Source organism: Pelobates fuscus, chromosome 7, assembly GCF_036172605.1.
Source record: "Pelobates fuscus isolate aPelFus1 chromosome 7, aPelFus1.pri, whole genome shotgun sequence".
NCBI lineage: Eukaryota > Metazoa > Chordata > Amphibia > Anura > Pelobatidae > Pelobates > Pelobates fuscus.
The window spans coordinates 95,498,424-95,520,522 of record NC_086323.1 but is presented as its reverse complement, the minus strand read 5'-3'; the positions used below and the strand labels follow the sequence as shown (position 1 = coordinate 95,520,522).

At 38.2% G+C, this 22,099-nt stretch overlaps 1 protein-coding gene across 1 annotated transcript in view; it reads left to right on the top strand.

Moving 5' to 3' along the window:
- Positions 1-22,099, top strand: part of NCKIPSD (NCK interacting protein with SH3 domain) — a 105,505-nt gene that overhangs the window by 42,884 nt on the left and 40,522 nt on the right. The window contains exon 6 of the mRNA XM_063426225.1: positions 21,348-21,518. Within this exon, the coding sequence (XP_063282295.1) occupies positions 21,348-21,518 (171 nt within the window). The remainder of the gene's footprint in view (positions 1-21,347; positions 21,519-22,099) is intronic.

The window sequence follows — 22,099 nt, the reverse complement described above, 5'->3', positions numbered from 1 at the left end:
AATCCAATGCTTTCACTCACACTCACAGACACACTCACAGTAATCTCCACGCCACTCATCTCCTCATAGTGGCTGTCTGTGTGACAACCTATGGAGGAGGCCATTTTTCTCAGATAATTCAGTGTTTACATTGCTACGGTCTCTTTGCACAACAACCACTGCATTAAGATTTTGGTGTTTTGTGTCCTTTTTTTATTTAACCAATTATGGTGCAGTTGAATAGGGCAATTTTATGTTCTGTTTTTGTATATTTAAATCATTCTTTGTGTTATTTGTTAATCTGTAAAATATCTATTTTTCCAAATAAGTTTTTTGTTATTCCAAGGTCCACATCATAGACGTAATACTATTGAGTTTATTTATTATTCTAGAGACAACTGACTAACATGTAGCGAAATGTTAAAGCTCACATCCTTTGCCTGTGCCGTGCATCTGCCATTATGTACAAACTATAAACCAAGAAACTATAAATAACATTTTATGTCTGTATTTTCTAGCATCAAATATCAATGATATTTTATCTTGTACATACCTGTTGTGTTTGTGTGACAAGTGCCTTTCCGTATATTGCGTATTTGTCAGATCCATCAAATTATTTTCTAGCAGAAAATAAATTCGAATGGTATCCGTTACATGGGACATCTATAATATGGTTTTCTGATGTTGGTGACAATTAGATTGTCTAGCCTTTGTTTTCTTACTTTGAGAAATGCTAGTTTTAAATTGTACCTTACTCACAGACTACAGTACATTTTTATGGTGCACATTATACCAGGACAGTCCCTGAATCACATAGGTCATGCTTAAAGGTTACCATAGGAAGTGAGAATTTTAGTCAGATGTGTTTTGTTTGTTTGTTTATTTGATTTTATTTTTTATTTTTTTAAATCTTCTGTTTAGTGTTTGATTTTAGTGTCTTGGCTGGCCTTACTGACTAAAATTGTAATATAGTGCAGTAGGGGCTGACACTTTATAAAACTTCTCCTTTTTGTTATACATTTTTGTATACCTTTGTGGTACTATATACAATGCATTCTGAAAATATTGATTCTTTTACACTTTATGCTATTTTACACTTTAATATACACTCAATACCCCATAATGACAAAGCGCAAAAAAAAAAAAATATTTTGACATTATTTGCAAATATTTTAAAAATATAAACTGTAATATCACATTATTAAAGGGACCCTATAGTCCCCAAACAACTTTTGCTTAATGAAGCAGTTTTGGTGTATAGATCATGCTCATCAGTCTCACTGCTCAATTTCCTGATATTTAGGTGTAAAATCCCTGTGTCTATGGAGAGAGACCTAGGCACACCTCTCTGCATGTGACTTACACACAGCCTTATTAAACACTTCTTGTAATGAGTCCTTTAATGTTTATACTTCAGTTATTGAAAATTCTGTTTAATTTAGAATTTCTTATCTCCTGCTTTAATAGCTTTCTAGACCCTGCAGGATCCTCCTGTTTGTCATTAAAGTATAATTTACAGAGCAAGAGATAAAAACGTTTAAATTAAGTCAGGGTGACAAATCCAAGGTCGCCATGGCGACTAAGAATATTGTCCTGGTGTCTGTTATTTGTCTGGCTGTTTCCTCCTCCTCCTATCTCTTGATCTCTGCACGCTGGGAGGAAGTGAACTGTAACTACTTCCTCCGGGCACTGAGGTCGCACAGGGGAATGACAAGCTGGCAGGGCATTGGTGTCTCTGCCCGCCCTCCATTCCACCGTGCCGGCTGGCCATTCATTCCCCTGCACTGGTTCAGAAGCGGGTAGAAAGAATTTCAGTACTTTTTACTTCTCAGTGAGCTGCACAGGAATACAGAGACAAGCAGGGGAGGTTGTACCAGCCGCAGCCCACTCTCATCGGCCGTATCCAGACTCGCTGTAACCTGCTGCTACCCAGTCACACTGGACCCCAGGAATGCCACCCTCCTCCGTCCACAACATAGGTAATAGGAGGGTGGTTATAATGTTTTTTTATTTCTGTGTGTGTGTATATCTGTCATGTGTTTGTCTGTGTGTATCTATGAATCTGTGTGTGTGTTTGAGTGTATCAAATAATAATAAAAATATATACTTTGTGAGTGTGTGAGAAAATCTGTCTGTCAGTGTGTCTTTACATATGTCTATCAGTTGTATGTGTGTTTTTGTTTGTGTATATATCTGTGTGTATATATCTGTGTGCTATCCCCATAGCTGAGATTAGCAACGTTTATGACTTCAGCCAATACAATGCTTTCCTATAGGAAAGCATTGGGAAGCTATTGAGCATGAGCGGCAAAATTATGCTAAATGCTAAATCAATGCATCTCTGTGGGGAACGTTCACCGCCTTCATGCAGACCGTGGAGACATTAAATGAAGGTGCTACAGCTTTAATGGCTGTTTGAGTGACTGTCACTAGAGGTGTTATTAGGCGTAATGTAAACTCTGCCTTTTCTCTGAATCATATTCAATCAATTTCTCTTAAAAGGCAGTGTTTACATTGAAAAGCCTATAGGAACAGGCTAGAACACCAAGGCCACTACATTAAAGAACTGTCTCCTAAGTTTTATGGCTGGCTCCTAGATTTAAAGCAAATTTGTCAAGCCCTGAATTAAGTTACATCTGATTGAAAATCAAACAAGTTTGTTTTCATGCAGGCTGTATCAGTCACAGCCAGTGGAGGCATGGCTAGGGCTGCATAAACAGAAACAAGTCCACATGTATTCCATTTAAGAGTTACGGAGGCCACTGTGCTCTTGAGCACCTTGAATGCAGCCGAAATTAGTTTTTGTTTTTGTGTGTCTTTAAAAATCATGTCCAATCAATTGAATTTGCTAGAGATGGACTCCAATCAAAGTGTAGAAACATCTCAATGATGATCCAATAAATGGGATGTACCTTGCGAAGGGTCTGAATGCTTTTCAAAAATCGGTTTGCTTTGTCATTACGAGTGTAGATTGATATGAAAAAAGAAAAAATTAAATAATTGTAGCATAAGATTACAACATACAACATGTGAAAAAAATAAGGGTGTAACTGCTCCCTTTCTGGATGGGTTTGCCCCCTTGAGAGGTGGCATTAATGCGATTCGCTTCATTGTCCCGCCCCCTTCTACACCTGTTCACCGGCATCCCACGTGCACGGACAAAGAAGTTGGCAAGTATGGGAAATGCAATGATCATACTTCCACACTATATCGTACCAAGTTTAAATAGTAAATCAGTACTCATTGGCTGAGAGCTATCAACTGACACTGGGTATGAGCTGGTTTGGCAGTGCGGTAGTATGAACATTCACTTTATCATACTAGAAGGACCATAGATGCCCAACACAGTAAGGTCATTGTCAAACCATTTCTAAATGGTTTAAAAGATTACTGCTGTATGGCATCTGGGAACGCTTGGCAACAGGGTGACTAACATTGTAGTGGCTATGGTATGTAGTGTCACTTTAAAGCTGGTTTAACATCACGGGGTTGTTCACTAATATCTCCTGGGTGTCAATATTAGCCATCCTTGGCTTAAATACTCTCCCACTCTTGCCTCCATGTTCTTCAGCACAAAAGTATTCTGCTACTTATAGAGAAAAACACTGTTGCATTACTACTTAATTACAACCCACCCAGCAACCTAATAAATTAGGCAGCATTTTCAAATTGGTTCTCGGGAGAATTAAATTCAATAAATTAAATTAAGATCCCTTCCTGTAAAGCATTCTGATTGCAATCTCTAGGGACACCGTTACATAGATTTAGTTGGCTCAGTCTTTCAGTAATCCACCTAATTATTCTGCTAATTTATACTTTTTTATATTTTTTTTAAATAATACCCATCTCCTGCTTGAGAGCATAATATAGTTTCAGTTAGTTGATTACACATCTGCATATCTGGATATATCAATATCCCTCTGCTACATGAAAAGAAGCAGTATTTGCGGTTGCCGGTTGCGGATATACTGCAAAAACATTTAAAGCAATTTAGGATCAGCTCTCCCCAAATGTTTTCATGCATTAAACATATCAAGGAACACTATAGTCACCTAGTCTACTTCATCACAATGAAGTGGTGTGGTTGCATATGTCCTTTCATTTTAACCCTGCAATTTCATTCATTGCAGGTTTTTTTTTTTATAGACTACAAGGTTAAATTCACTCCCTTCTACTGCCAGAGCAAGTAAAACTCAGTCTGAGAATCAAATGCTGCTGATAGGATCAGCATTTGATTGGAGGAGCATGCCATTTTTCCGCCAGTGTGGTTTACAATCCATTTTGTCTCTATCGAAAGGATTGGAGGAGATCACAGGTGATGTCAGCATGCTTGGGCTTCCGTTTTTTTTTTTTACTCCTCAACAGTGTGATATATTATCGGAGGATGGCTTCCAGACAGTATAGGCAACAAAACCCTCACTGAGCTCTAGTAGTTATTTATGTTAAAAAGCCCCTTTAAAAAGGCAATTGAAAGAAATAAAGCTCACTCACTAGGTAATTTCAGGTACAATGTGTGTTTTATTCAACTTTAAAAAATAAATGTAAAAAATTTAATTTTGTGCATGTTTGTTTATCAATATTTTTTGTTTGTTTTAAAGAAAAGAAAAACAAAAGAGCAGAATCTCACTGTATCTTTAATTTCAGTAGCCCTCCTGACAAGTAAATCTAAAAGCAACGCAGGGGCAATTTGTATGTACACAGCAAGTCTGCTCTCTCTAGGGACTGTGTTTATTTTCTCGTTAAGATGTTTGAAGTCTGCTTGATGTGTTGGTGTGTCACAATCTACAGCTGTTTTGTATTTGCTATCAGATCGTTTATGGAAATGTTGGCTGTTTAATACCATACTTACATTACGGATTCAGACAATATTCCAGTAGCAAAAACCTCCTCATGTGAAAAACAAAAAGCTCAGTAGTTTTGCCACAGCAAAACCGCTTTTTAATATTACAGACAAGTAAATGGACAATAATCAGCCATTTCCTGAAAACATTGGTGATTATAAGATGGCATGTTGCCCTTTCCAGATGATAAAATATATGAAACGTAATAGATTACTAAAGAGAAAAAAAAAAACTTAAAAAAACACCAAGTTCTGATATCTGATGGAGGAGAAAACAACAACAATATAATGTTGACTGTAATCCAGGGTTTGACAACGCCAGGTAGCCATGGTGAATCAAAAGTGTATCACTTTTCAAACAGCCATTGTTTAGAGCAGAGTTCTCCAAACACTGGCTCTCCAGATGTTCCTGAAGAACAAATCCCATGATTCTCTGCATGTCTTGTTTTTTTGAGATAAGGCTGTACGTTACTGATGTTTACAGAAAATATAATAGCTTGGTGCCAAACAGCTGCCCTTAAACACCTGCATGGTACACCTTTAAACTATACACCCAAGAATGTGTAATCAGTAGCTATAAGTAAGGGGGAGCGCTTACGTGAAAGTATATACCGTACTTATCTTTTAGGCAATAAACCAAAATACAACTAGATGGGAAGGAGCATAAGAGAACACAATAGTGCAGATCATATTGTATTGATCATATGTGTAATTGGCATTTATACCATATATTCTGCACTATTGTGTTCTCTTATGTTTCTTCCCATCTTGTCTTATTTTGGTTTAATCCCAGAAAGATAAGTATATGTTCACTTAATCACTCCACCTTATTTTTACAGTTTACAAGGTTGAATGTTCTGTGTTGATCTAAAATTTGAATGTTTTTATCGTTCAGCAGCCAGTATGTGTTCTCTATCTATTTTTTTTACAGTATCTGGTGTGTGTATATATATATATATATATATATATACCGTATATGATTCTTGCTTCCTAGGTAAACACTGTTAGTCTGTGCTGCTTGCGACTCATCATCGGCCCCACGAGATACAGGATAGTCACTGCAGCCAATTAATCATTGCTGGCTCCACACAGTGAATAGATTCTCTTAAGGCACCCTCATGGGAGAAACGGCCCATCGGGGGTTAAATACAGAGTAACATATCTTTAGAATGCTTATCCCAAAGGTGGGAATAGCTTTTTGATCATCAGTTATCATATGAAGTGAAATGTCTCAAAATAAGTGTGACTCAAAATGGTGTCATGTTTGTATCTCACATGAGTTTTTAAATGGACCAAATACTCAGAATGTTGATTTTTATAGTGGTTGAACTAAGCCACATCAGTTTTTTAATTTATTTATTTATTCTTTATTTTTGTTGTCTTTAACAAAATAACATACAGGCCGACTATGCCAAGATAGCAGAGTCTATCATATAAAAGTTTACATAGTAAGACGTTGTTGCAGCATGCATATCATTTACACTTTTTTGATTAGATGAGAGGTGAATAAGCAGAACATTTTTATAAAAATGATGCGGTACAATAAGCACAAATCTAACCGACTATGCAGTGAGAGAGGTTAATTTGCTGTAAGCCAGAATTGTTGATTGTATGCCAAGCGTAACTATCCCTGGGTGTGCAGGGCAGCTCGATGATCATGTATGGTACACCAACCAAGTTAGTGAAGACAGATCCTATCTGTAGCTAGGCATGCAGGGCTAAAATCTGATAAGATATTTAAATCTGTATAAATGTAGCCTATCTCATTGCGTACAATAAATTAAAATTAAAACAAAGAAAAACATATAGCTGTGCAGGATCTGTTGAACTGCAACTGGATTGTTTAGCTGATGCCCGTGATCGGAAAGTCAGCGTCCCAGAGTGGCAAAAGTCAATCTAGACCTGTTGTGGTACCCCTCCATCCCAAAGCAACGATGGTCTCCTCTTTTGATGCCGCGTGGAGCCGTTTGTGTCCAACCCGAGGAACAGATCTCCAGGCTCGTCTCCTTGCACGCCACCGACCTTGCTGAGCAGGGACATGAGGCTGTATGCAGCTTGTGGGCGATCTTCCATGTGTTAGCTGAGGTGCAGGTATGTGACGGCTGCTGGCGGGGTGGTGTCCCTAAAGCTGGGGCACCCTCTTCGCCTCCTTTTCATCATGGTTGGAAGTTTGGCATTGCGGTGCGGTGTAGGCTTTGTTTGGGGTGTTGTAGTGGGCCTTTGTGAGGCGTCTGCGGTAGCTGGTCTCTGTGCCTTGTCAGCAAGCATAGCCCAGAGTCACACTCAGAAGTGGTCGAAGCCCTTTGCTCTATTGTCCTCGTGGGGATCTCAGAGGTCATGTCTCTGTGTGGTGGCCATCTTCCCTGTGAGCTTACGACTTGGCACTGTTAAGGACCTCACACCAGGTTGTTTGCCGATGGACTCCCAGTGGGGACCGGGATAACCCCCACCGGTCCATAAAGGGAGGGGGGTGGGGGGAGAAACAGGGTTCTAAGCAGCTCGTGGTGAGATACAGGCCCAGAGTCAGGAGAGCGTCCGTCTCTCCCAGTCAACAGGCCCTCACTCTCAAGAGGCTGTATGTGTGAGTATTCAACACTCTCAGGCGCTTCAGGCTGTCAATATGTGTGGCTGCTGGCACCAAGATTATTTAGCCAATTTAGCGGAGTGTCCTGTGGTAGGATGGACGCGGATTATCCTCAAGGTACACTCAAGTTAGCAGGAGCAACTAGAAAGCACGTCCTGCCATCTTGGATGCCTGGCCCCGCCCCCAAGCCACATCTGTTTTCTTCCTCCATTCTTGTTTTTTTGTTTTCGTATCAAGGATTAGCATCATTTTGGCGGACTTCACCATACAATAGAGCATTGTGTAAAAATCCAAATTGCATATTGTATCATCATAGCATTGTTTCAGTAGTAGACACAGCATACCCTTTGTGATTGAAAATCTTATTTTTTTTTATTTTTTTTTAAAGCATTGAAATCTTGGTTTCTGCAAATTTTCATAAAATGAAATATGTAAACTAATCCTGCAGAACCAGACAGCAATGGAAACAAATTGTAAGCGAGAATTTATATGCCAGAAAACAAGGACCACAACATATATCTGTTGAACAAAGATTGAATTCCAAAGCTCTTCTTATGGTGCTCCATTACTCAGGTGCAGCAAAGAACACTTCCACTTTCTTGGTTCCATTACAGTAGACATGTCTGTAAAGGGACCTATATAGCTTGAAGCATATTTTTTTATTGTTTTCACATGATATCTGGTATCCCTGGATGAATTGAGTCTAGATGAAAGTAGAGAGAGGGTTGTACTTAGGAACTTGAGTGAGTCCTTGCTTTTGGCAACTTATTCCTTTTAGAAATAAGCCCATGCCTTGTGTAATAAAACTGAATTGAACCACACTTCTTTGTAGGTACTTATTAATGCTCTTATTTAATTACCGTTGACAATTTCTAAAGTGGCTGTAAAGCGACCTTTCAGGAATGGATCGATAATGTAATTTCCCGGATCTCATCACATAAATTAAGTCTATGGTAAGCAGTCACATTAGACTTTTTTGATCTTACTTTAAATTACTGACATGCATTAACCAGCACTAAGAATATTAATACATTAATCGTACTTGGCTTATTAGAATTTACAGGAATTAAAGGAGCAGTCATACACAATTCCTTTGATCCGTGAAAAAGAATCCTTTGCATCATTTCAACATTTCTGTAAATGTACCTGCTCTAGGAATCCCTGGCCAGTGAGTGCAACTGCATTCCATTGCTTATTTCTATGATTCTTGCGTCAGGTCTGAAGCAATATATTGCTTTGTGAATGTCAATCGACTAAAGCAATTGTATCTCAGAGGTTGAGGCCCAGATGTAATCTTGTGATTCATGCATCCATGATTTTATTTCTTTACTTTTCTTTTAACTAGTACATTGTTCCCTCCAGAACTGGCAGCCACTGTAATACTAGCACTTTAATTCACACACTACACGGCCAACCTAAACCAGGGGTTCCCAAGTCATGGCAAAACTGCCACTATTGGTGTGCTTTAAAATGGCCACTTTGTCAATGTGAGCGAGTGTCATAAATACATGAATATAGTTCTAGATGCAGCGGATCCAATGACATTGGAAACGCAATAAAAAAAGACAAATCCTGATGTAGTTTGTGAAGCTTGCAGTTATCTGAAACTCACATTACTGGCTGGCTTGCATATTTGGGTACTTTTAATTAGATTTTAAAAGTTGTGAGTAAGATTATTCTTATTATATTGTGCTGTGTTAATTTTCCTGGGTAGCTTTTCTCCATTCACGTTAGAGTAGAGTTTGTAATAGCGCAGCGCTCAAGAGTGAAATTACTGTTTGATATATATGCTGAAGTTGTCATTAGAGCATTAAAATAATTTCATCTTTCAAATGCTGACTATGTGCCACTTATTCCCTCATTTGTTACCATTTCAGTGTTTTCATGGTTTTAAAGAGACATTACCATTTTCTCCAATGCATTCTACAACACACATTTTGTTTGCCATTTCTATTCTCTCTCTTATAATTTTTATTTATTTTAAAGGAAGACTTCAGCTTGTTGATGTACTGTTTTAGTGTTCAGTCTTTCTTGTTTTATAAAAGTGTTGATTTCAAATGAAACTGGCACTATATATATGTGTGTGTGTGTGTGTATATATATATATATATATATATATATATATATTCTTTATTTGACATTAACAAAACAACACATGACAAAAGGCACATTCTTCATTGCGCCGCAGTGTACAAATGATTTGTCTATTCTACAGAGTAAAGATTAGGTGTCGCAGGACCTGTACAATAAGTAAGGCATTGCTTAGCATCATTGTATACAAGCCACAAAGATAAAGCACCGCGCTTACAGCAGCAGTAGCTTAGTATCCAACAGCTTAAAATACATAGTAAAAACAAAGAGAACGTTACCTGCGCTCTGGCCTAAATCCCCATGTGCGTTTAAACAAAATGGAGGCTCTTTAGTTGTATTCCAATGGCCATTTGAATATATAAGCTCACCAGCCACGTCAAGGCAAGCCTCAATAGGTGAGTCCTACACTAGCCATTAGATATGCTGATATCAGCCAAGAATCTCCAGTGAGACAGGAAGGGGTATTTTAAAAACCCTTTAACATGTAACCCTTTATAGGGCTTCTACACACACAATAAACTTTGCTGGTATCAGACAAAGTGAGACAGAAAGGGGTGTTTTATAAACCCATTAACATTTAACCCTTTATAGGGCTTCTACACATTCAATAAACTCTGCTGGTATCAGACAAAGTTTAAACGTCTCTAATGAGACATGAAGGGGTGTTTTATAAACCCCTACATACTTTACCCTGAATAGGGCTATAACATATACAAATCACCTTGCTGGTATCAGCTAAAATGCAAATTTCTCTGATGAGACAGGAAGGGGTGCTGCCCCTACATACTTATAAAGTCTTAATAAGACAACGTGGGGAGGCTGGCAGCAATGTAACATAGCTGAGTGATACAAAATTCATATACAAAACACAAAGATAAAGCACCGCGCTTACAGCAGCAGTAGCTTAGTATCCAACAGCTTAAAATACATAGTAAAAACAAAGAGAACGTTACCTGCGCTCTGGCCTAAATCCCCATGTGCGTTTAAACAAAATGGAGGCTCTTTAGTTGTATTCCAATGGCCATTTGAATATATAAGCTCACCAGCCACGTCAAGGCAAGCCTCAATAGGTGAGTCCTACACTAGCCATTAGATATGCTGATATCAGCCAAGAATCTCCAGTGAGACAGGAAGGGGTATTTTAAAAACCCTTTAACATGTAACCCTTTATAGGGCTTCTACACACACAATAAACTTTGCTGGTATCAGACAAAGTGAGACAGAAAGGGGTGTTTTATAAACCCATTAACATTTAACCCTTTATAGGGCTTCTACACATTCAATAAACTCTGCTGGTATCAGACAAAGTTTAAACACCCCTTCATGTCTCATTAGAGACGTTTAAACTTTGTCTGATACCAGCAGAGTTTATTGAATGTGTAGAAGCCCTATAAAGGGTTAAATGTTAATGGGTTTATAAAACACCCCTTTCTGTCTCACTTTGTCTGATACCAGCAAAGTTTATTGTGTGTGTAGAAGCCCTATAAAGGGTTACATGTTAAAGGGTTTTTAAAATACCCCTTCCTGTCTCACTGGAGATTCTTGGCTGATATCAGCATATCTAATGGCTAGTGTAGGACTCACCTATTGAGGCTTGCCTTGACGTGGCTGGTGAGCTTATATATTCAAATGGCCATTGGAATACAACTAAAGAGCCTCCATTTTGTTTAAACGCACATGGGGATTTAGGCCAGAGCGCAGGTAACGTTCTCTTTGTTTTTACTATGTATTTTAAGCTGTTGGATACTAAGCTACTGCTGCTGTAAGCGCGGTGCTTTATCTTTGTGTTTTGTATATGAATTTTGTATCACTCAGCTATGTTACATTGCTGCCAGCCTCCCCACGTTGTCTTATTAAGACTTTATAAGTATGTAGGGGCAGCACCCCTTCCTGTCTCATCAGAGAAATTTGCATTTTAGCTGATACCAGCAAGGTGATTTGTATATGTTATAGCCCTATTCAGGGTAAAGTATGTAGGGGTTTATAAAACACCCCTTCATGTCTCATTAGAGACGTTTAAACTTTGTCTGATACCAGCAGAGTTTATTGAATGTGTAGAAGCCCTATAAAGGGTTAAATGTTAATGGGTTTATAAAACACCCCTTTCTGTCTCACTTTGTCTGATACCAGCAAAGTTTATTGTGTGTGTAGAAGCCCTATAAAGGGTTACATGTTAAAGGGTTTTTAAAATACCCCTTCCTGTCTCACTGGAGATTCTTGGCTGATATCAGCATATCTAATGGCTAGTGTAGGACTCACCTATTGAGGCTTGCCTTGACGTGGCTGGTGAGCTTATATATTCAAATGGCCATTGGAATACAACTAAAGAGCCTCCATTTTGTTTAAACGCACATGGGGATTTAGGCCAGAGCGCAGGTAACGTTCTCTTTGTTTTTACTATGTATTTTAAGCTGTTGGATACTAAGCTACTGCTGCTGTAAGCGCGGTGCTTTATCTTTGTGTTTTGTATATGAATTTTGTATCACTCAGCTATGTTACATTGCTGCCAGCCTCCCCACGTTGTCTTATTAAGACTTTATAAGTATGTAGGGGCAGCACCCCTTCCTGTCTCATCAGAGAAATTTGCATTTTAGCTGATACCAGCAAGGTGATTTGTATATGTTATAGCCCTATTCAGGGTAAAGTATGTAGGGGTTTATAAAACACCCCTTCATGTCTCATTAGAGACGTTTAAACTTTGTCTGATACCAGCAGAGTTTATTGAATGTGTAGAAGCCCTATAAAGGGTTAAATGTTAATGGGTTTATAAAACACCCCTTTCTGTCTCACTTTGTCTGATACCAGCAAAGTTTATTGTGTGTGTAGAAGCCCTATAAAGGGTTACATGTTAAAGGGTTTTTAAAATACCCCTTCCTGTCTCACTGGAGATTCTTGGCTGATATCAGCATATCTAATGGCTAGTGTAGGACTCACCTATTGAGGCTTGCCTTGACGTGGCTGGTGAGCTTATATATTCAAATGGCCATTGGAATACAACTAAAGAGCCTCCATATTGTATACAAGCCGTCTGAAACAATCTTTCACATTGTGTAGGTAGTAACTACTGTTGGACTATAACTAATTTAGTGATTTTGTTTAAATTGAACACAGAATTATACATCTAAGGCAGAGATCAAGACAAGGCGCAACCGATGAGCTAGCTAGTGAGTTATCACTGGAGGCGTGTCACGTCATATCATGCTTTCATTAAAAACCTGTGACTTGCATGACTCCATGGAGACTGTAGATATCAGTGTTGACATTAAAAGAGAGAAGTAGTACAGAACGGGTATGGAAAGATAGAAGACAGATGGAGGAAGAAGAGTGCCGGAGGCCCCCGGTCCCTGCCCCCAACAAAGTACCAGAGGTGGGGGGGGGGATGGATGGATGGATGGAGGGAGGTATCTATTTTTTCTAACTAGGGATGTAGGTGGAATGTCTTGTTTATGCCAATTTTGTGCTAAGACCGTCTGGCAGCCAGTCAGTTTATGTAGCAGTTTTTGTTCCGGTCCCCTCTACTCGTCTTTTGGTCTGAAGAGTAAGAAGACCCAAGGGTTTAAAGAAATTGGCACTTGAAAAAAAGCTTCAAGGTTGGGCCCTCCTTGCTGTTGTTAAAAATAAACTCAAAATAGATATATATATCTCAAGAGAACAGACATTAGGCTGTTAGAGTAGAACCTACCAATATATATGCACTCACCTGAACATTCATTAACCCATTAGTGACCACGGAAGTACAGGGTATGTCAGCCAAAAAATGGTCGTTAACAACCCCTGTACGTCCGCAGCCAAAATGAGCGCTGGAAGGGATCGCTTCCAGCCACTCTTAAGGTATTACACGATGCCTCGATATCGAGGCATCATATAATACACCCCTACACTGCCGGGCACCTTACCTTACTGAGTGCCTTGAGGGGTGAAGGCACTCCATAATAGTAAAATTATGATAATTTTGTATTTTATTTTTAAGTAAAAAAAATTAACCCTTGCCCTCCCTCCCTCTCCCTCCCCATGTACTTACCGCCGGCGATCGGTCTTCTTCTGAGGGGGGACTCTTTGGACTGAGCCCAGAGAGTCTCCCCCCTCCCCCCCCCCTCCAATTTAGGACCCCCAGAGCCATGTGACCACTCTAAAAGACCAGTCACATGGCCCCCATAGGTGTCTGAACTGACAGGAAGTCCCCCTGCTGGTGTAAAAAAAAAAGTAATTTTTTTAAAAAAATTAATAAATACAAATATAAATATATACATATATGTATATATGATATGTATGTGTATATATATCATATGTAACGTCATACTAAGTGTATTTTTTATTAATATATACATATATTAATGTTAAAATACACTTAGAGTAACATTACAGGTGTGTGTGTGTATATATCCAGATGGATAATATATTGTAAAAATTAAATAATTAATTAAAAATAATTTTAATTACAAAATATATATGTAATTTTATTCTAACTGTATTTTGATATTAATATATATATATATAAATCAAAATACACACACAAATATATATAATTTCATTCTATGTATATCTCCTTAACGACCGTGGACGTACTGAGTACGTCCAAGAAAAAACGTTTGTTTTGGTGGTAAAATGGTTGCATGAAAAGAGTCAAAATACTCCAAGTTTAATACCTTAGGTTATCTTCTTATAAAAAATATATACATGTGAAGGGTTATTCAGGGATTCCTGACAGATATCAGTGTTACAATTTAACTTGCGTTAATTTAGAAAAAAAGTGGTTTGGAAATAGCAAATAGCTACTTGTACTTATTGCCCTATAACTTTCCAAAAAAGATAACATGTTCACATTGGGTATTTCTAAACTAAAAATTTAGAAACTCTTTTAGCATGGGTGTTCTTTGGCTGTTGTAGATGCGTAACAGATTTTGGGGGTCAAAGTTCGAAAAAGTTATCATATCAATTTTTTTTTATATAGTACATTATATGATATGACGAAAATAATGGTATCTTTAAAAAGACCATTTAATAAGGAGAAAAACAATATATAATATGTGGGGGTACAGTTAATGAGTAAGAGGAAAATTACAGCTAAACACAAACACCGCAGAAATGTAAAAACAGCCCTGGTCCCAAACGGTAAGAAAATTAAAAGTGGTCCGGTCACTAAGGGGTTAAACTGCCGGTTACATAACTGCATTAATACAATTAGTTGTGGCTGTGAAGCTGCCAGGCTTTGAAAATCAATGCGTGACTTGCAGCCTTTCAGCGGTTATAGAGTCCCTATCAACTGTAGTGTTGAAATCAGGCAAGAAAAAAAGGTTTGCATAGATTGGTTTCATGCAATTACTAATCTCCGCGATCAGTTGCAGTGTGACACAAGCTTTTAGTGATATATGGTTGGCCTCATTTATTATTTTTATAGGTATACATTAAAATTCTAATAAGTGGATTGGTCTGAAACATATTTTTTGTATATTGCTTAAATGTCTTTTTTTTTTTTCTCCTTTGACAATGAATACATCAAATTTTGAATCAATACATTCTGTATGTAGGGCACCACTCAAATTTGCTTCCCTAGGCCATAGAACATATTCTATTGTTAAACCCAAGAGAGCTACTGCCAACTGTTGTCATATGGTGCTTAGAGAAGGACTTACTTCCAATCTAAGAATTCTTCCACTTAAAGGGACACTATAGGCACACTATTAACCTCATTAAACTGATTAAACTGATCTGTGTGCACTGTCTTTGTCCCCTTAACCCTGCCGTGGAAAAGGGAGTAGGGGATATGGGGACCCTGTAGTGTTAGGAATACAGCTTTTATAATGTATTATAAATAGGGATTTGTTTAGTGAATGCAGGGTTTGTTTGTGTAGTGTGTATAGTGAATGCAGGGTTTGTTTGTGTAGTGTGTGTATAGTGAATGCAGGGTTTGTTTGTGTAGTGTGTGTATAGTGAATGCAGGGTTTGTTTGTGTAGTGTGTGTATAGTGAATGCAGGGTTTGTTTGTGTAGTGTGTGTATAGTGAATGCAGGGTTTGTTTGTGTAGTGTGTGTATAGTGAATGCAGTGAGTGTTTAGTGTGTGTATAGTGAATGCAGAGAGTGTTTAGTGTGTGTATAGTGAATGCAGAGTGTGTGTTTGTGTAGTGAATGTAGTGGGTAGTGTGTGTCTATAGTGAGTGTAGTGTGCGTAAAGTGAATGCAGTGTGTGTAGTGTGTATATAATGAATGCAGAATGTGTGTATATAGTGTAGAGTGTGTGTATATAGTGTAGAGTGTGTGTATATAGTGTAGAGTGTGTGTATAATGCAGAGTGTGTGTGTATGTAATGTAGGGATCGACCGATATTCTGTGAACTTTCAGGCCGATAGCCGATATAATTTGCCGATATTTTGTACATTTACCATTTTGGAAAATAAAAAACAATTTCTAAAGATAAATGCACAAAATATACATGCCACGTGTAGTGGATGCAGTGTGTTTAGACTGGGGAGCTGTGTATGTGTGTGTAGTGGATGCAGTGTGTGTGTAGTGGATGCAGAGTGTGTGTAGTGGATGCAGTGTGTGTTTGTGTAGTGTGAGTGGTGTGGATGCAGTGTGTGTTTGTGTAGTGGATGCAGTGTGTATTTGTCTAGTGTGTATATAATGAAAGCAGTGTTTGTGTAGTGTGTGTGGGTAGTGTGCGTAAAGTGAATGCAGTGTGTGTAAAGTGAATGCTGTATATACTAAATGCAAAGTGTGTGTGTTTGTGTAGTGTGTGTATATAAGGAATGCAGAGTGTGTGTATTTGTGTAGTGTGTGTGTATAGTGAATGTAGTGTGTTTATATAATGCAGAGTGTGTGTGTAGTGTGCATTATATAAACACACTGCACAAACACACACTGAATTATATAAACACACTACACAAACACACTGTGTATATAATGCAGTGTTTGTATAATGCAGTGTGTTTGTGTAGTGTTTATATAATGCAGTGTGTTTGTATAGTGTGTGTATATAATGCAGTGTGTTTGTATAATGCAGTGTGTTTGTACAGTGTGTGTGTATATAATGCAGTGTGTGTGTATATAATGCAGTGTGTGTGTATATAATGCAGTGTGTGTGTGTATATAATGCAGTGTGTTTGTGTAGTGTGCATTATATACACACACTATACAAAAACACTGCATTATATATACACACACTATACAAACAAACACTGCATTATATATACACACACTATACAAACACACACTGCATTATATACACACACACTATACAAACACACACTGCATTATATACACACACACTATACAAACACACTGCATTATATACACACACACTATACAAACACACACTGCATTATATACACACACACTATACAAACACACACTGCATTATATACACACACACTGCATTATATACACACACACTGCATTATATACACACACTGCATTATATACACACACACTGCATTATATACACACACACTGCATTATATACACAGACTGCATTATATACACACACACACACTGCGTTATATATACACACTGCATTATATACACACACACACACTGCATTATATATACACACACTATACAAACACACACTGCATTATATATACACACTATACAAACACACACTGCATTATATACACACACACTATACAAACACACACACTGCATTATATACACACACTATACAAACACACACACTGCATTATATACACACACACTATACAAACACAAACACACTGCATTATATACACACACTATACAAACACACACACTCTGCATTATATACACACACTATACAAACACACACACTCTGCACTATATACACACACTATACAAACACACACACACTGCATTATATACACACACACTATACAAACACACACTGCATTATATACACAGTGTGTTAGTGTAGTGTATGTGTGTATAATAATAGAGTGTATGTGTGAGGGGGCATTTTTTATTAAATTTTTTTTTATATATTTAATTATTATTATTTATTTTTTGTTGTCCCCCTTCCCTGCTTGTTGCCTTGCCAGGGAGGGGGGATATGTTAATCCCTGGTGGTCCAGTGGCATTGGCTTAGCTGGGGGGGGGGGGGGAAGCAAGCGTTTACTCACCTCCCAGCAGCTCCTCCAGCTCCCCAGTGTAAATCTCGCGAGACTCACGGCCGTCAGAGCTGGCCGCGGGTCTTGCGAGATTTACACTGGGGAGCTGGAGGAGCTGCTGGGAGGTGAGTAAACGCTTGCTGCCCGCCTCTCCAGGACCGCCGGGCTTGTAATGAGCCTGGCGGTCCTAGGAGGTATTATCGGCAATATCGGTATCTATATTGGCCGATACCGATATTGCCGAAAATACCGAATATCGGACGATTATATCGGTAAAACCGATAATCGGTCAATCCCTAATATAATGCAGAGTGTGTGTGTGTATATAATGCAGAGTGTGTGAGTGTGTGTGTGTGTGTGTATAATGCAGTGTGTGTGTGTGTGTGTGTGTATAATGCAGTGTGTGTGTGTGTGTGTGTGTATAATGCAGTGTGTGTGTGTGTGTATAATGCAGTGTGTGTGTGTGTGTATAATGCAGTGTGTGTGTGTATAATGCAGTGTGTGTGTGTATATAATAGAGTGTGTATGTATAGTGTGTGTATATAATGAATGCAGAGTGTGTTTGTATAGTGTGTGTGTGTGTATATAATGCAGTGTGTGTGTATAGTGTGTATATAATGTATAGTGTGTGTATATAATGAATGCAGAGTGTGTGTATGTATAGTGTGTGTATAATGAATGCAGTGTGTGTGTGTTTGTATAGTGTGTGTGTATATAATGCGTATATAATGCAGAGTGTGTGTGTATATAATGAATGCAGAGTGTGTGTATGTATAGTGTGTGTATATAATGAATGCAGAGTGTGTGTATGTATAGTGTGTGTATATAATGAATGCATAGTGTGTGTATGTATAGTGTGTGTGTATGTATAGTGTGTGTGTATGTATAGTGTGTGTGTGTATGTGTAGTGTGTGTGTAATGAATGCAGTGTGTGTGTGTGTTTGTGTAGTGTGTGTTTCTGAAAGGATGTGATTTGTGTAAAATGGAGGGGCAGTAGGGGGCATTTTTATTTTATTTTTATTTTTAATATTTATATATGGTTTATTTTTAGATAGAAGTCCCTGGTGGTCCAGTGGCATTGGCTGAGTAGTGGGAGCCGGCAGCAGGTGGTTACTTACCTCCCCAGAAGCTCATCCAGCTCCCCAGTGTAAATCTCATGATCTGCAATAACCCATGGCAACGCTCTGCGGCCGCGGGTCTCGCGAGATTTCCCATGGGAGCTGCTGGGGAGGTAAGTAAACGCCAGCTGCCCGCCCCCCCAGGACCCCATGGCTTGTAATGAGCTCGGCGGTCCTGGAAGGTATTATAGGCAATATCGGTATCTTTATTGGCCGATACTGATATTGCTGGGCTTGTAAATTTCACTTCCTGGCTTGCTTGCCAACTTATCAATGAGTTCAGCACCAGTCATTACACACAGGTGCTGCGAGAGCCCAGAGATATTATCCTGGCTTTTTGATTCGCAGCACTATGGAGCTACATGTTTCCCCTTGAAGCCTTTTTTGTGTGTCCATTTTACTAGTTTGTCAAAAGTGTAGTACCCTGGCACAATAATCACTTAAATAGGCTGAAGTGGGCTCTTTTGTATGCACGGAAGTGGGTTTTGTTATTGTTGTACTAAAATAGAGCCCTGGTTATTTGTTGCTGATGCAATAAATGCACTGATTATAACAGCTTGGTAATGTTCCCTAAACAGCAAGTCAAAGACTAAATTTGCAGAATTTATGCCAAAGTAGAGTTTGGCAAAACTCAGCAACTCATCTGTATTTTGGTTAAAATTTTGTTAAAAGTGGTGTAGTAGAATGAATACTGTCAAAAACCGTTAACTGAGTGGCTATAGTTACCACCAGTGCAAATAGTTGAGCGCTAAAACAACAATACTTACACCTATGTTATAAAGGGTAGATGTACAACAGAAGCTAAACTTAAGAGAGAAAAGACAATATGGTGCAATATAGTCTGCAAATGGGTGTGGGTGTAAAATTATAAAGATTCACACTCACGAGTATAGAGCAAGCTAGGGGAGACTCACATCACATAGGCAAGTGTGTCCTTAAAGGGAAACTACATTGCCCAATTACAAAATAAATTTTTAAAATCTCTGTTTAATAGATATACCTCAAATTAAAACTTGCATGCCTTTAGTTATCTTTTTTTTTTATTGGGGATATACCTAAAATCAGTTTGCAAAACCTGGCAAAAAAATAGACTAGAGCAATAGCCCCTAGTGAAGTGTGGCTGATATATAAATATACAGGTTCCCTGCTCACCTTCTCTAAAGCCCTTCGTCCTGGCTCCACGAATTACAGCTTGAGTGTCGCTTGAAGGGGATACAACCCTTCTTGGATAGGAGCAGATATTAAGGATGCAGTTCACTAGACAGTGTTGCTCAAGTAAATAAGTTTTTATGAATTCTAAAATAACAATATTCTAGAAACAAATAAAAAAGAATATATAAGCAAAGTCTATGGTGCTCCAACCTGAGACGCATTTCACTGTTTCCTGTGGCTTTGTCAAACATAATGATTGACCAAGCCAATCCTCTACATCTATCCCTTGTGACATAGGGGTAAGTGTTATTGTTTTAGCACTCCTCTATTTGTACTGGTGGTAACTATAACCACTCAGTTCAGTGTTTTTGTACTTATGTTTGTGTGTGTAGTTTTGGGAGAAACTCAGTGTAGTAACAGCTGTTTTATTTCACATCACTATTTCATTCACTTGTGTTAAAAGCGCTCATATTGCACAGATGACTTTTTTTTTTCTAGAAGACAGTCAAACACTGGGGGATAACAAAGCCTTGATGATTGGTGGAGGGTGTTTGAGGGGGCGGGAGAAGGAATAACACCTGTATTTGACGTGGGAACTGAACAAGAAAAAACACAGAGTTCTTTTAGGAAAGAATATTTATTCATTCAATTAAAAATATAAAACTGAAAGCATAAAAATGACAGCAATTTAGTAAATTTGCTCATACTTAAAAGGCACTATAGTCGCTAAAACAACTTTAGCTTAATGAAGTAGTTTTGGTGTATATATCATGCCCATGCATTCTCACTGCTCTATTCTTTGCCATTTAGAAGTTAAATCGCTTTGTGTATGCAGCTGTAGTCACACCTCCCTGCAAGTAATCTGCGTACCCTTCCCTTCCTGCAAAGTGAGATCTAAAGTTTACACAGTCTGTTTAAAAGGACAACGTAGGTACCCAGACCACTTCTTAACATGTTTAAACTTGTAGTACTAAGTGCAATTTCTTGGCCTTTCACAAAGTCTTTACATCTTTGTATTCCTAACACTAAAGCGTTCCATTAATTTAGCATTTCTTAGCTTCTGCACTGTTAAGAGCTAGACCTTGCAGGAGCCTCCTGTCCATGATTAATGTTCAGTTTACAGAGCAGGAGATAAAAATATCTCTAATGTAAGTTATCATCTGACTGAAACGTAGTCTTTTTATTTTATTTTTTTATGAAGGTGTTCCAGTCACAGCCAGGGGAGGTGTGGCTTGGGCTGCATGGACAGAAACAAAAGTGGTTTAACTTCTACATGGCAGAGAATTGAGCAGTGTGACTTCAGAGGCATGATCTATACACTAAAATTGGCTTAATTATGCTTATTTTGCTTAACCCCTTAAGGACACATGACATGTGTGACATGTCATGATTCCCTTTTATTCCAGAAATGTGGTCCTTAAGGGGTTAATGGAGTGTACCTTTAGATTCCTACTTTATATTTAATACAATAAATTAATAAATATGCTATATTTTTAATTATCAGGATTCAAGTTGTGGATTACCTTCAGGACAGATATGTCATGATGAACAGCGCCTGGAGGTCATATTTGCTGACCTGGCTCGTCACAAAGATGATGCCCAGCAGCGTAGCTGGGCTCTTTATGAAGATGAAAACGTCATCCTTTGCTATTTGGAGGAGCTGCTGCTAATTCTGGTGGGTGGTCACAATTTCACTACTCTGCATGCACTTTCAACCTAAAAATCTAATATCGGTCTGTCTACATGTCACGCCGTCTAATGATGCTGTATTCTGCTTGATCTAAATCATACCTGATTAATCCATTTACATCTGTAGATTCTGCTATGAAATAATTAGATTGAGTTAATTTTATTTATTTTTCAAAACTGCCTATATTTCTGTTTTTTAATGTTCCTAATTTTGTACTGCCTGTGCAACAATAGTGGGACACGTGCAGTCTGTTAAATTCCCTAAAATAAAACGCATGTGAGATAACTCAAAATATTTAATATTTTGGCAGAGCTTTGTGATGAAATGGTTAAAGGGATCCTACAGTGCCAAGAAAAGAAACCCGTTTTCCTGACACTATAGGCTCTTTGAATGCCCCCTCCCTCGGCTCCAATATTAATATATATATTTATTTATAAAATATTTTACCAGGAAAGATACATTGAGGTTTCTCTCGTTTTCAAGTATGTCTTGGGTCCACAAATCATTGCATTGTTACAGTTAGTGTACAATAAAATACAATATTAATATACAATATATACAAAATT